The sequence below is a fragment of the Centroberyx gerrardi genome, chromosome 2 (genome assembly GCF_048128805.1).
Source record: "Centroberyx gerrardi isolate f3 chromosome 2, fCenGer3.hap1.cur.20231027, whole genome shotgun sequence".
In the NCBI taxonomy this organism is placed as follows: Eukaryota; Metazoa; Chordata; class Actinopteri; order Beryciformes; family Berycidae; genus Centroberyx; species Centroberyx gerrardi.
Window position 1 is genome coordinate 10,029,463 of NC_135998.1, and position 15,621 is coordinate 10,045,083.

The following is a 15,621-nucleotide window of genomic DNA, read 5'->3' on the forward strand; positions in this document are numbered from 1 at the left end:
TTCAAGCGCACTCTACCTATAATTACAATATTTCCAACAGCACTTGAAGGCAGCTTCTGCTGTAGTGACGGTTGCATGGTGCACAAATGTGGCAAATATAGGAGATAATGAGGTAAATATTGCACTTTTGGACTCACCATGCAATTGTAGTAAATTGAGTAAATTTAGGGTCTTTTTATTTGCCATTTTGGAACTATTACCAAGATGTTCCTCCTATTGCGTATGAAAAGGCGAAATGTCCCACAGTTTTGCAGGTAGGCTATATAATCAACGGCGTACGTTGTTATGATGTGTTACACTACATTGCGAAGATAACCAGTCAGAAACTACAATATGCTATCACGTATGTTTACTGGCTTACTAGCCGAGAGGCTAACCTTCCATGGCTTGGACTAGTCCGACCTGTAGATCCCGGTGCCGTCCGTTGAAAACTTTTTTACTTGAGATCTTCTCCTGGCCTGCAGGACTGCAAGACTGCTCTGCATTAGGCTGCTAGTAACTATAAGTATAATTTCCCCTGCCTTGCACACTCTCAAACAAAGATGAGAATGAAAAAGTAAACAAAACAATATTATGTATTATAATTATAAGTAAGGGTGGGGGCAGGACGCCTACGGAGATGGATTAGACAGATAAACTGAAGTTGGCTACTGACCGTCTAAAAAGATAACGTATAGCAGTCATGATGTGTAACCCGGGACTGTCAGGCTCTACATCTACCGATCCTCCGCCTATAACTAAGAAACGACGCGCAGAAAAGAAAGTTATGCATGACCATTCCCGGCACCGGATCAATATTGGCTCAGTATTCGTCAAATGAAGAGCACGAAGAGCTCGAAAATGTTTTGATATACTAGTAAGTGAACTTTTGATGCCATTACCATGCTAGTTAGTGTCAGCGTGCTAGCTAGCCAGAGAGATTAGCCTTGGGAACTAGCCTTCCATTACTCAATCCCTGCACACCAACAAAATGACAGGACTTTCACCTCACCATCACTGCTTGTAAACTACTACTTTTACTACTACCTATTACTTTGTCACAATACTAGGCCTGTGCCGATATGAAAATTTCATAGTAGGATTATCTTGGCCAAAACGATCGCGATATGATATTATCTCGATAATTATTAATAAGATGAAAACCTTAGGAGGATTATTTGATGGGGATGGGTTAGGGTTAGATGAGATGTGTTCACCTCAAACACTTCTTCTGTAACGCTGTTCACTTCCCAACGAGTTGCAGAGGATTAGAGAGCTCCCCCTTTTGGGAAAAATATAACATCAGTGATGACAGATGAGAGACCTGAGGTTGTGCTGTGTGTTTGTTATTCAGCCTCCCAACAAGTCACCGGTTATCGCAGTGGTCACGGTAATAAAAATTAGGGGCTGTGTCATAACTGCTGTAGCTTTTTACCGCAATATATAGTAATACCGGTTATTGTCCCATCCCTACACAATACTGCACTACTCAGAATGTCGCCACAAGTCTTTGCACACTATGCCACAGCAGTGGGCAATATGATGATGATCTTTGCTTAAAATTGTGTCAGTTTGCCTCCACAGAGAGACTGTGGGCATTGTGATCTATTATAGTAGCCTAAAATTTCCAATCCTAACTTTCGCTATTGCCGTTTCATTCACTGCTTTCACCCAAGCACCTGTTCAACTTCCCTACCAACCTGAAAGCTTGAAATTTTGTAGTTCGCTCGAGTGCATCATTGAGAAAAGCCAAAGGGACCAACCTCTGCTGCCTTCAAGTGCTAATATGATCCCAAATTCAGTGCACATAAGCTAACAAAGTGGTAAATAGAACTGGGAAAGTGGAGATTTTCTATGATACACGAGTTATGGAGATGTGACAGGTAGGCTCGTCCTCTGTGACGTCCTTTGAGACATGCTTGTGATGAAGGGCTATAGAAATAAAACTAACATCACTCCAGACAGCGCTTTGTTAGTGATAGGCAAAATGACTTGAATTTTATATTCCAATATTTGGTATACATCACGGCATAGTAATTTTTCTGATGTAATTTGAAAAACATTAAAAACCCTGTGGCAATGCCCGTTTTTTGCCAAGGATTTCAATAGTGCAGCTACTTTACAATTGCGTTAATTTAAGGGTAGATATCTCAACAAAGTTTACAGTATTGGTACTCACACATTCCAACTTCATGTGGTAAAATAGGTTGCTGGTGTTTCCACCCGTGACATGGACAATGGTGTGACAACGCTTGCAGATGGTAGTTTTCTGTTTTTATAACCTACCAATGTCCATATGATGGAGAATGCCCCCTTCTCTCTGACAATCTCTTCATCTTAAAGAGGGTCGGTGATTAGTAGGTGCGCAAATTTCACTTTCCTCAAGCTTAACATCTCTGCTTACATAAAACAATGCAAATGGGTGGTACTCCTTACAAACATATAGCAATTTTGCGGCAAATTACAAACTGCTTTTGACTAATGACAAAAAGTCTGTAAAATATAAATAAACACGTCCACATGGCTAATGCTCAATCAAAGATTTCGTTCTGATTTGCCTGCAGTCTTTCTAGCTCATCCGGCAGAAACGCTATGGGAAAATCAAAATCTTAGCACAGATTTTTACAGGTGCGTCATTTCCAGCGGAATACCACTCACTGATTTGATTGTTGTATTTCCTTCCTTTGCTAAAGGATCTTTCAAAGCTTGCATACAATTGATTGGATTAAATCAACTGGCTTTCTGATGTCATCTGACTTGAAGGACTGCCAAACAGCTGCAGTGGCCATCTTTTTAATTTACCTCACCTTGCCTCAGAGTGGCTGTTTCAAAAGTTAGGTGGCACTTGCCTGAGGGGGATAACAGTGTAATTTACACATTTTCCAGATGCATCTAAAAGTTGTGCTTTTATATGTAAGAAATAATGGGTATATATAATAATGTAGTATAGAAAAAGTCACGTAAATGATACCACAGCATTTAATACGATACCTTGAACATTTTCAAATACACCAGTATACGATAGCATCGAAATTACAACCCTATCTGGTACTAACTAATAACTAGGGTTGGGCCAATATGGGGTTTTGATACTGATAGATTATTTTGGAATGTGAGCTGCTGATAGACAAATTCTATTCATAGCAGGGTGGACAAGCCTCTAAACAGTGTTTGGACCATGTAACACTAAAACTGTGCATTGAAACAGAGGATAATGAGGAAAAACATTAACGTTTACTTGTGTGGAATCTGATCATAATGTCACATGGGTTCAGGTTAAGGGCTCCCTATAGGCAATCAGTGTAATATTGATACCATTAATATGTAATCAAACCGCATCACATCCATCATATCTGAGGTGGACAGCACTGACTGGCTGGCATCCCACTTTTAATAAAAAGCCAATATTGGCTGTCTAGCCCTAATAACAATCTCATGGTACACTAATCCAAAGCTTGACATTCAACTATACCTCCTCTCCAGCTGCAACTATACTGTACCCCTGTTGTCTGAATGCACATAGTAACTGAATGTTTATTTGTAGCGCGATATGTATAGTCTACTATCCGTACTATGTATTGCACTGTATGTGACTGAGGTCCTGTTCTTGTTAACATGTCAGTATGCACTGAGTAACTGTGCAAGTTATTTCTTTGCACCGATACTACCAAGAGCATTCCTGTACATGTATTGTACTTGACAAATAATAGGATTCTTATTATTCTGATTGTTAATGTTGGGATGGGATGTTTTTTATTAGTGTACTACACAGTGTATTCATTAAATGAATTTGAACACAAACATAAATGGCCTGAATATGACCTTACCCAGGATTTGAGCTAGCATCCATAATGCTATGTGCATGTAACACACACACACTACAGTCAACATCCAAATTAATTTGTGTCTCAAAGATCGAAGTGCCTTCAATTCTGTGGTCGTTTTGAGAATACCAGTGCAGAACATTTTGAAGTTTTACACTATCAAAGCCAGAAAATGAGCCAATGCTGCACTCATACGTTGAGGATTGGTGTTAATAAAAGCATCGTTATTCGTACCGCATACTACTGAGGGGCAATATGTGGAATGAGCTTTCAGATATAGCTATGCGCCAAATGAATACGTAGATTTTAACAGGCAAAATAATGATGTGTAAAGATTGAAGTGGTTGCAAAGCTGAAAGCCCCACACCTTTGAAGCGCTGCAAAATTATCAAACTACAACATGCTATTTGAGCGACCTCTGTCGAACAAGAGCGGATCCCATCTCTCTCTCTCAAAAAAATAAAAAGAAACAAAAGACCGAAGCATTGATAAATCTGCACGCTTGTGCCACATTATAGCCAAGCAATCAGTGAATGAGTCTAGCTCCATTTGTGGAGCCTGGTTGTAACACAATGTTTCAACTTGTTCGGAGAGACAGGCACGCCGTGGACTCTTTTATGACGACAGAAATCCATGACGACTTTGATCGGAGATACCGAAGACAAAACCTGCATCAAGAAAACGATTCTTGATCAAAGTTGAAAGTCAACGCCATTAAAAAAATCGTTTAGAGAACATGAAGTCGGTTTAAGAGCTGGCGCCATATGTTTATAGTGGGAGGTTGTAAGCTTTCCAGCCAATGTTGCCTTCTTTTGACTGCATCAATTATCATGTATCAGGGACGTCTACGGCTGCATTGGTAACGATAACATGATAACAAGTCGTTCGCCTTATTCCAACTTATTAGAAGACGGTGTCGTTTCAAGAGGATGATAACCTCAATTATCAATTATTGTCTCGAATCAAGAAGTGTTCAGACTCTGCTAACTAGCTCGGATGCTAGCGGTTGAAGCACCCGTGTGCAATTAGCCCTTTGTAACCCGGTCAGAAACATTACACCAATATCAATGAACATTATTCGCTAAAATGCATGCATATCTGCAGTTTATTTTGAACCGCGAAAGCTGGGAAGAAGCAGGACAGTGACATGAGCCTGGACCATGTATAACTAAATACCCAAGCAGATCTGCCTATGCGCCCACGCGGACCATTCAGATTCCGGGGCGCAGCATCTTCCTGCACATTCAGTTGCCCTCCGGTCCAGCACAAAAGCAAAATGCTCCAGGCTGGCAGTGTACAGTTTACGACAAACTGAACCTCTCAACCAACATTTCACCGAAATATTATAGCGTTCTTGGCTGCCGGAATACAAACACTTTCCGTGGCAAGGAAAACACTAATAAAGTAAATAAAGCTTGGCGTAGATAAGGTCTCATACTCACCTCGGTTCCTACCGAAGCCATGGTGCCTGGACGTAAACTCCGCCCACCATGCTGACGTCAAATTTATAGATTTCGCAGCCGGTGTAATGCCACACCTGAGCGTGTGGTTGTCATTAATACTAATACTAATACTAATACCAGTATTAATACTAATATTTAGATGAAACTTTGATACAATTGGATTGGTAGAGAAGCAGAGAATAGGATAGAAAATAATGCAATTAGAGCGTATTGAAGATAGTACAATGAGTGCCTATAACATTCAAACTATAACATCTTTGTTGACAGATTTAAAGTGTGATTTGAAGACACGCTGACAGACATGCACGTGTGCATGGCTAGCTGTTCACATTTTCAGCTGAGCAGATGGACAGTCATATACATATACAGAGAATGTGTCCAGCCATGCAAAATAGGCCTATACTATTCACGTTATTAGATTTACGGATGGAGGAGGTAGCAGATGCACAGGACTATGCAGAATGTGCAGATGTGCTTTGTTAGCCATCACCATACAGAAATGAGTTGGGGGATGTAAATGTGCATTGTTACCATTTAAAAATGGAAATAGCATACATACATTATTATTTGTATAGCCCTAACAGCTTTTCACAAATAGCTTACAAAGCACTTTACAAAGCATAAAATGACAACACATAGCCCAAAAAAACAGGACAATATTAATCAACAGTTAAAATTCAATAATACACAGGAACAAAGAAAAATAATCTAACAATTGTTACAGAAAGCAATTGCTTTGGTCTTCAGTGTAGACTGTGAAAAGACATGAGGGCTCTGCCGAGGACCACAGGGTGAGGTCTGGCTTGTAGGGAGTTAAACGGTCAGTAAAGTAGCTAGGGGCTAAACCATGCTGTGCTTTAAAACTCATCGGTAAAATCTTCAAATCGATTCCAAAACTAGCAGGAAACCAGTGCAGGGAGGCCAAAATTAGGGTGATATGATCTCTATGTTTGGCACCAGCATTCTGGACAAGCTGCAGCCATGATAGAGACTTTTGCGTAAAGCAGGAGTAAAGAGCGTTGCAGTAATCTATGCAAGAGGAAATAAATGCATGACCTTCTCTAAGTCAGCTGAGGATAAAAGTGGTTTCATTTTTGAAATAGTTCTCAACCGCAGAAAGCATGACTGCACAGCCATTTTAACCTGTGTCAAAAGTGAAACTGCACACTCAAAGATTCTTAGCTACTGATTCTTAGCTTGCAAGCTAAAATGCCCAGTCTGCTGGAAGAACAATTTCTGATTTGTCGTCATTAAGTTGGAGTAAGTTCTCAGACATCCAGCTCTTAGGATCTAAAAGGCACTGATGGAGACTGTCAAGACAGCTGGGGTTGCTGGGCTTCAAGGGTAGAAAAGCTGGGTGTGGTCTGCACCGCAACATATAAACAATATCTTTGTATACCCTCCTAGATGGCTGACGCTGGGGGGCATTGTAACAGGAAGGATTGTGTAGCCCAATGGCAGTCAGACACAAATGAACCTGCACTGTTCCTTAAAATGCGATGCAATCCTATGCGAAACATAGGGGCCATGGGACATTTGTAACCCCCCCACCACCACCACCACCACCACCACCACCACCTCCCCAACACACACTTTGGAGGCCCAGGCCTGATTTTAAAGGATATTACATTGTAACATTCTATTACCATCATTACGGTAACACAAAGTCAATATATCCACATCTATTAACACCATTAAGGTAGTCTAAATACTGTAATCGAATCTTGACATTTTTATGTGGAATACAGCTGGATTCAGGGTGAAGATGTTATTTTGAGTAGTAGATTTGATGAACATGGGGCAATTATTTTATTGTCTATGTCTATTTTATTGTCTATTGTCTATTATTAGCCTATATCAGAACCTCCATTGTTTACTTTCAGTTTAGATCTTATCCTTTCCTCTCCAACTGCCTCCAGGCTGTCCAGGCCTTATGACAGAGCTAGAGCTGTTGCCTCCCTCATACAAAACAGCAAAGAATAGCGCACTGGCAATTACCAATTGGTAGAGGATGAAGGTATCTGCTGTACCCATTGAATGACGTGAGCCTCCTAAAGAACAGTCTACTCTGTCCTTTCTTGGAGAGTGCAGCCATGTTGTCAGACCAGTCTAGTTTGACTGGACATACGCACACCCCTAGAACTTGTAGGATTCCACCACATCCACATTCTCTCCATGAACAGTGACTGATGTCAGTATTTTCTTGCTCCATCAGAAGTCGATTACCCGCTCCTTCATCTTACTGACTTTGATCTGCAGGTGGTTCTCCTTATACAACACAACGATACTCTCCACCAGACTCCTATACTTCTACTCTTTGCCCTCGCTGACCAGCCCCATAACTGAGGAGTTTGGTGGAGAACATCTGGAGGAGGCATAATCCAGAGTTGAATCTGAAATCTGAAGTGTATAGGGTGAAGAAGAAATGTGACAGTACTTTCCCCCTGGGGTGCCCCTGGGCATACTGCTCAGGCGGTGAACAAAATGCTGGCTGCTGGTGATCTGTGATTCAGGGTATTTTGGCATTGTCCACCTGCATCGCTCTGAGATTCCCCCCAGGGACTTTCACCAGGGGTTTCAGGTGCTGTATAGGACCCGCCTCTGAAAGGTTTACATTATATGAGATCAAGTAACACCAGTTTATAGTCACTGAGGACACTGGGGCAACAGTCTACTCTTTAGGAACTCAGGGCAGCTAAATCTATCATCTTTTGTGGTGTTTATGTAATGATTTATCTTAAAGTCACAATGAAACTGCATTTTGAAAGCATCTCGTTTCCTTAATGTGATGTATTCCCTGTTGAAGTAGGATATTGGGGAGGGATATAACATGGGGAGGGATCATTCAAAAGTGTAAACCAATGGGATATCAGTTAGGGAGAGAAAGGCAGTTTTATTTGATGGGAAGGATGGAGGGGCGGGACTGTTCCAAAAATCTATGATGGTTTTATTGTTTGGAATTTTTTTGTACAGCTCCTGGTACGCGATGACGTCACCCTAAAGATTTTCCATTTTCCAGGAAGTAAAAGCACTTTTGTTGCATAACTCAATCAAATAGGTATAGGGTATGATAGGCAGAATGAGCTAAAATGTGTTTTTCATGTCAGTGTGACCTTAATCTGTTTTTAATTATTTCTATTCATTTACATATTTTTTATTTCTTTTGGTCCCTTGTTTTATTTATTTTTAGTCAATATATTGTGCTATGTATTCTGTTTTTATGTGAAAAAGTTTTTAAACTCCTTTTAACTATGCACTATAGGCCTACATATAGTATATTATTATTATCATTATTATTATTAGCAGTAGTAGTAGTAGTAGTAGTTTTAATTCTGCTAGCTGGCTGGTATCAGCTTTGAGCACCCTGGGGCTAATGTCTTCAGGGTCCACTGCCTTGCCTGCCTAATATACTATTATATAGTAACAACGATTAAGTAAACAATATTAAAATAATATTGATATTAAGAATACTATTATTATAATACTAATACTAATACTAATGCTGATATTAAAACAAGGCAGCAGTAAACATGTTGTCCCCTATGAATGATGTGGTCCCGGTCAGAAGAAGTGGGAGCAGGGCGGAGCAAGTGAGAGAGACTGAGAGAGAACAGCAAAGAGAAGAGAGAGAAAAGGTGAGATAAGTTAAGTATTACATTATATCAAGCAACTCATTAAAAACATTGACAGGGCCCAGTAGAGCCAAGGCATTCTAAAAAGAGGACGCAGCGACCATTGTAAATGCCTTTTTCCCTAACTCAGTTCGAGCTTTGGGAACAGGGAACAGTCTAGGACCTCAGACTATATCAAGCTCCACAAATCTGAATCATATAGACACATACATATGACGGATACTTCCCCAAGATGACCTTATAGATAAATATAAGGCAGTGACTGAGTCTACCCATGTGAAGAGAAGTCCATCCAACCATAACATACAAGGTATAGTGGTGAGTCAAAAATGTACAGTTAGTTACAAACCTTAATGCACCATGATAAACCTTATCTAATGACCACAGACACTGAGTTGACGCATTCATATACAGCAAGTCACCATGGGTGAGAACGTGGCAGCAACCAGCCAACAAGATGGGGCTTAAAAGAAATGTGGCTTATAAGAAAGACACTCACAAGGTTTGCTGGGCTGTTCCTCAGCCATGAAAATAACATCAACCTAGTTTTGTCTGCATTTAAAACAGGCTTGAGCCCACACAATTGAGACTGAACCATGTTAAATGCTATTTTCAAATGCTCAATGGCCTTGTTAAGTGTAGGGGCTGAGCAATAAATGACTATATCACAGCTTGCATAGCACTGCATAGAAGTGAAAACAAGCATTTGGTACATTTTGACCAAGACTATTAATATAGTGAATAAAAGAGGACCCAGTACAGAACCCTGGGGTACACCCTTAAGAGATTTTGAAGTTAACCCATTCATTTGAACACACAGGCCTGAGAGATAGTTATCAAAGCAGCCAACTGTTTGCTCAGATAAGCCAATACTACGAAACCTCTCCGTCATTATAGAGTGGTCAACAGCATCAAATGCCTTTGATAAATCTTTAAGCAGAGCTGCACAACACTGTTTATTGTCAAGTGACTCAATAAAATCATTCAGCACCTTTACGTGTGTACATTTTGTTCATGGAGCAGATTTGCCAAGTCAGGATGGAACCATGACCAATTTCAATAAAGCCATCATAGAAAAAATTCCAGGTAGTTTCAATATCGTCAATAAGGGAGATTCTATCCCACTCAAAATTGTCCAGATCATGAAGAAAACCTTGTTCCACAAAGTGTTTCACATTTCTCTATAAAACAATACGAGGCTTAGCTTTGGGAAGTTTAGCGTTTCTAACTGCAGCAATAACACAGTGATCACTTCTGCCGTTTGCAAACACACCAACAGCCGAGTATTTCTGAGGAACATTGGTCAGGATTAAATCAATCATAGAAGGCTTAAAATGGACACTTTAGATTTGGATGGGTAGAACTGTCAATAATCTGGTGAGATGCATAATTTCTCCAAGTTTCTTTAAAATCCAATCAGTGGTGTCTTAGATGTGGTGTGTGAAACACAAATGAATGAACAAACAACATAGTGCCACCCTTGGGTTAATCAGCATAATTTTGAAAAATTCCAGGATCATTGTCCTGTCAATCGTTGTCGTCATTTCAGGGATTTGATCCACATCTATTTTTTAATTGAATTGGGTTTTTGGATCCCATTTGCCAATCGTTCTGTTCTTAAAATGGATGTAATAATGTAAGTAGAAATGACATATGACCAAGTTATCACATATTATAATGAGTTACTGAATTTTAAAGAAATATTTTGCTAACAACCATGGTGTAGCTGTTCGCGGAACAAAGCCATGAAATGCTAGAATGCTAAGTATGGCCAACGACTTTTTTGCCATTGCAGCTTCAAAATCCATTATAGTTTACCTCAACAAATAAAAAATGTCATAATACCCTCAAAAGCAAAACTAGACAATTTTAGCATTGGACATTTAAAGGCAATCATTTTACACCCCTATTCATTTTCACATTAGAATGAAAGGGGGCGGTATCCAGAATCCCTTCTTTGGGCCAAAAAAGTCTGTCATGCTTGATAGGACAATTCACCTAAGTTTTATCAAAATCTGATCAGCGGTATCAGGGAAAGACACCAATCCATTGCCCCCCCCCCGATTTGATCATGGGGGCCTATTGATGTTACTAATACTAATACTAATGTAACTTTTTTGCTTATTTCCACAGTCAATAACAGACACTTATAAAACAAATCAACCTCAAAATTAACAAAATAAAGAAACAAATTAACAATAAAAAAAAATCAAGATGACAAGCACAGACAACTAGTCAACTGCATCACTGAATCTAAAATGACAACAGAAGTCAACATGGTGAAAAAGGGCACAACAACAAGATGCACGAAATGGCAATGGCAATTAAACAAATTAAAATTGCCCTGATGCAGAAAATGAAATCATAGGGGAAGTGAGTTTGATAATGAGGGAAGGGTATGCATTAAAGGAGAGAGGGAGAAAAGCAATGAGAGAGAGAGAGAGAGAGAGCATTTCTGTGTTGAGTTACTGAGAGAGAATTTCACAGTTTCATTCATCAGACAGGACCTAAGTGCATATTTGGAATTACAAATACAGTACAAAAACTAATGGCTATATATATATATAGCCTTTTAAAATAGTGTAAAGTAAAATTATCAAAACATCTCAACAGTCACTCATAAAATAATTATAAAATAATGAATAAGTAATTATAAAATAATCACAATAGCCTATTTAGTCATAATAGGCTCAAAATGGTTTTGTGTCTTGAAAGAAGATAGAGTTTGCCAACCATATTTCTTGAGACAGGTTGTTCCAAAGATTAGAGGCCCTGATCAGAGATGCTTAATAACTTTTTATCTTCATTCTAGACTTTAGAACAGTTAAAAGTGCTTTATCTGTATGTCAGGCTGGTATTCTAGGCATCTGCACAAGGGAAGTTAACAGCATCATAATGTAAGCTGGGTCATTTGAGAAATGTTCTTGTTTTAAAATTCAACAAAAAGTAAACAAAAATCTTCTTGTAAAACAAAATCAAAATATTGTATCTCTTATCTTTTGACTGTCTGATTCTTAGGTACATGTTTATTAATTTTGGAGATTTCAGTTTCTATGCCAGATGTCCAAATAATGCATTAGTTAGAAGACACACACCCTCCTTTGTTGTCACACTTTGACTTCTCTACTTCTTCTTTCTTTACTGCCCCATTTCCTAGAAAAGCAGTTTACACGTCTTTTTAATGCAATAATGTTTGTTTTGTTTTTACTTTTTCCACTATTGTTGCTTTGCTATCTGACAGAGAGTTGTTAATCAATCAGCAAACCACTAAACAACTAGTTATGCCTCTGTTGTATAACTGTCAGGAGGCAATCAACTTCATGCTATCAAGTTGCTTACTATTTTGCATTTTATGATCCGTACAGTATTTAGATTGAAACCAAATCAAGTTCATTGTCAACGTTATCCATCTCTGAATTAGTCTGTCTGTCTGTCTCTCTCCTTTGATTGGTATTGTATGCAAATCTCTGCAGTTTCTATCAAAACTGATAAAGTGCTTTCTCAGCAGTGCTAAAGGGTTAGGGTTATCTTAATCATTCCTGCCTTCTTGTTAACATTGTATTTTGATCACAGTGTTTGTGAAACCACCTTTATGTAGCAGCTTCAAATATAGCTTAGGGCCTTAATTGCACATGTAATTTATTGCTATATGTGCAGTCTTTAAGACAACTGAGAACTTGTCACCAGGTCCCTTTCTAGGTCTGGATCAATTCTCTTCTGTGTCTCTACACTGTTTCACTCTCATCTGTATTAAAGTCAGAATAAATGGAAATGGTTGAAGCTGTTAGTGCTCATTCTCCAAAAAACAAGTGTTGCAAGTGTGCTCACATTCACAAAGCAAACTGTAAATACATAAACAACAAAAAACATGACAGATAATTTTTATTGTTATACTGTACAACTTTGATTGATTCTGCACAGTAAGTTTGAAATATTACATTTATTGATCAAGGTGCTACTATTTTTATCTGTATACTGCACCTGTAAACAGTTTACAAGTAGAAAAATACAAAACCACACACCACTCATCAATATGTGAGGGGGAAAGAATGACCAATAACATAGAACATGTAGGGTTTTATAAAGCTATAGTACCTTTTGGTGAGGAAGATTTTAAACAGAATAAGGATTGATAAAGGCAGCATGAAATGACTTCAGAGAGCCAAGCTGTTGTAGCATTCTTGGCAATGAGAGGAATTGCACATTTTTTTGTCCTTTCTAAAGTAATAATAATAAAAACATTGTTCAGCAGGTCCAAGGTCCACAGGCTGGCCCGAGAGTCACTGAAGACTGTCCTCGCTGTTTGAAGAGCTACATTAGTATACATCAAGTGCACTTAGCACAGTCCATGGGAGACGAAGCAGGAAGAGCTGCTGGAGAGTTCCTGACAGAGGAGGAGAAGCAAGTCCATCACAGCCTCCTGGAAGGTGAGGGCAACTGACTGGGTGGTGGGAGTCGAGACTGTTTAAGGCATGCATTCACAACAACTTAGAGCCAGAGTAGCTTGGGTGCACATTGTCAGGTTTACCACAGTATAAGCAGTTTATCTGTTGAAATTTCAGAACTGACGTGCCTTACAAAGTCAAAAACACTTTATAGAAAGCATGTGGCACGATGATCTGCAGTCAGGAGCCAACACCAGCATTGTATAGTGTGTCATTTTTTCTGCATGAGTTATTCACAGAATCAAAAGTTGAGCTTGGCCGTAACAAGACAAACAAATCAACATTCACACAAACATACAGCAGTTCTGCTTAACAAAATCCTTCAGTGGCATTAGTTTTCCGCAGAAGAACAGTGATAATGTGTTTGTGTTGACGCTTTTAGTACACAGGCAAAGAAAAATGGCTCTAACAGACAATGAAATAACGGTCTCTGAATCAGGAAGATGTTATCGCAAAATGTTGGATATTGGTGAAACAGATTACAGGTGGATTAAGCATCTGATCAAAATAATGAACTGTTGGAGCAAGTAGGGACAGGCATTTTACACACACACACACACACACACACACAGTAGATGTGCACACACGTGGAAACCCACTTGAAATGATACATGCACAAATTGTCAAAAAGTGCCGTCTTGTGCACAAGCATGTTTACCACAACATGTTGATCGTCTGCACTGACTGAAATTTCAGAGGTTTTCCATCGAACAAATATGACAAGGTCAGTTAAGGCAATATACACGGGAAAACCAACATACAACATACAATCTCATCTACACTGAAAATAAAATATCAGACAAAATATTTGCATCAGATGTCAAAAATGCATAAACTAAACTCAATTTGCCAGTTCCGATAAACAGACAGCAGTATAGGTTGCAAGAAAATGAGATGCAAGTCTTTACAACTGGTTACAACAGACCACAGTTGGTGCATCACAGACAGGGACTTGGTTAAGTATGGATGAATGGTTGATTGTGATAGGTTCCAGTTTTAACAGTGAGTTTAGATGAAGCTTGTAGGCTACCAGTAATGACCACAAGGGGGCAGACAGAGACCACGTTAGTATCCGGCTGCAGCAAAATGAGCCTGGTCTGCACCTAAACTCACCCCTGAATAAAAGTTGGTCTCTAAGCAAAACCTCTCAGTTGTACGAGACACAACACATGGTGGCAGTATAGAGATGAAAATAATCTTTTTTAACCATGTATTTAATCCTATGTGAAATCTAACTTCTCAGTACATGTGCTTTCCTCTCAGTTTAATTTCAATTTTCGATTTAAATGATCTTGCTGGCATGAGTGTTGTACAGAAACACTAGAGTTTAAACAGGCAAAACTCTATATATTATTTATTATAGATTATAGGAATGCATGGGCATGGAATAGCTTTTTTATTTAAATTGCCTATTTGTTATCTATTGGTTATTTATTTTAGACTTGGTGAGAGGGGAGACTACAGTTCACTTGTCCACCATGTGCATGTAGCTAATGTCACATTAACATAATATAACATTATTGTTAGTCAGCACTAATAATTACCAATTACAGTAGCATCAGCTAGCTAATGTAAGATAAGAGAAAATTCAAGGGGTAAAGGAGGATTAAATTAACCTATTATTATCATTATTTTAACCTTGTTTACTGTAAGAGCACATTCGTTTGCAGCCAGAGCCTGGGAGAGTAGTTTCAGGGGAAGGAGGGGGATACATTCACACCTGGGAGCTGTCCAGACCACAGTCTTGTACTTTTGGCCACTGAGCAATTCCACTGACACTGCTGGAGAATGAATGCTTTGCTCAAGGACACTTAAATAATAGTTGTTGAGAGCGGGGAAGAGCGTTACTCATTTTCCTCCTTTCCCCTCCTAGATTTACCCATCTGATGATTCAAAATGATAAGGTTCTGGTCACAAGCCTGCTTCTCTCAACTTTGCCCACCCATGGTTTTTTTCCATTTTGTTTTCCTAATAAGGTTTTATTGGGAGTTTCTCCTTGTCTTTACTGAGGGTCACTGGTGGTGCTGGTCGACCTGTTATCTGTTCAACATGTTATTTTATGCCTTGTGCTTTGTTTTGTTTCCTGGTGTTTTATTTTGTTTGTAAACTGTACACATTTTTTTTACATCTTGTTTTGTGATTGATTGTTGATAAGTTAGATCTAGGTCGTCTTTGTAAAGTCCTTTGAGACGAAGCGCTGTAGAAATAAACTTGACTTGACTTCATGCTCCTACCACTTACATCTAACATAATGTTAGATGGCTGCAGTGATTCTGAA

The 15,621-nt window shown here is 39.1% G+C and overlaps 1 protein-coding gene across 1 annotated transcript in view; it reads right to left on the bottom strand.

Annotated features, from left to right (window-relative positions):
- The window catches only part of ehmt1b (euchromatic histone-lysine N-methyltransferase 1b), a 42,370-nt gene extending 37,104 nt beyond the window's left edge, over positions 1-5,266 (bottom strand). The window contains exon 1 of the mRNA XM_071918751.2: positions 5,246-5,266. Coding sequence (XP_071774852.2) covers positions 5,246-5,266 — 21 coding nt within the window. The remainder of the gene's footprint in view (positions 1-5,245) is intronic.
- Positions 5,267-15,621: the final 10,355 nt, after the last annotated feature.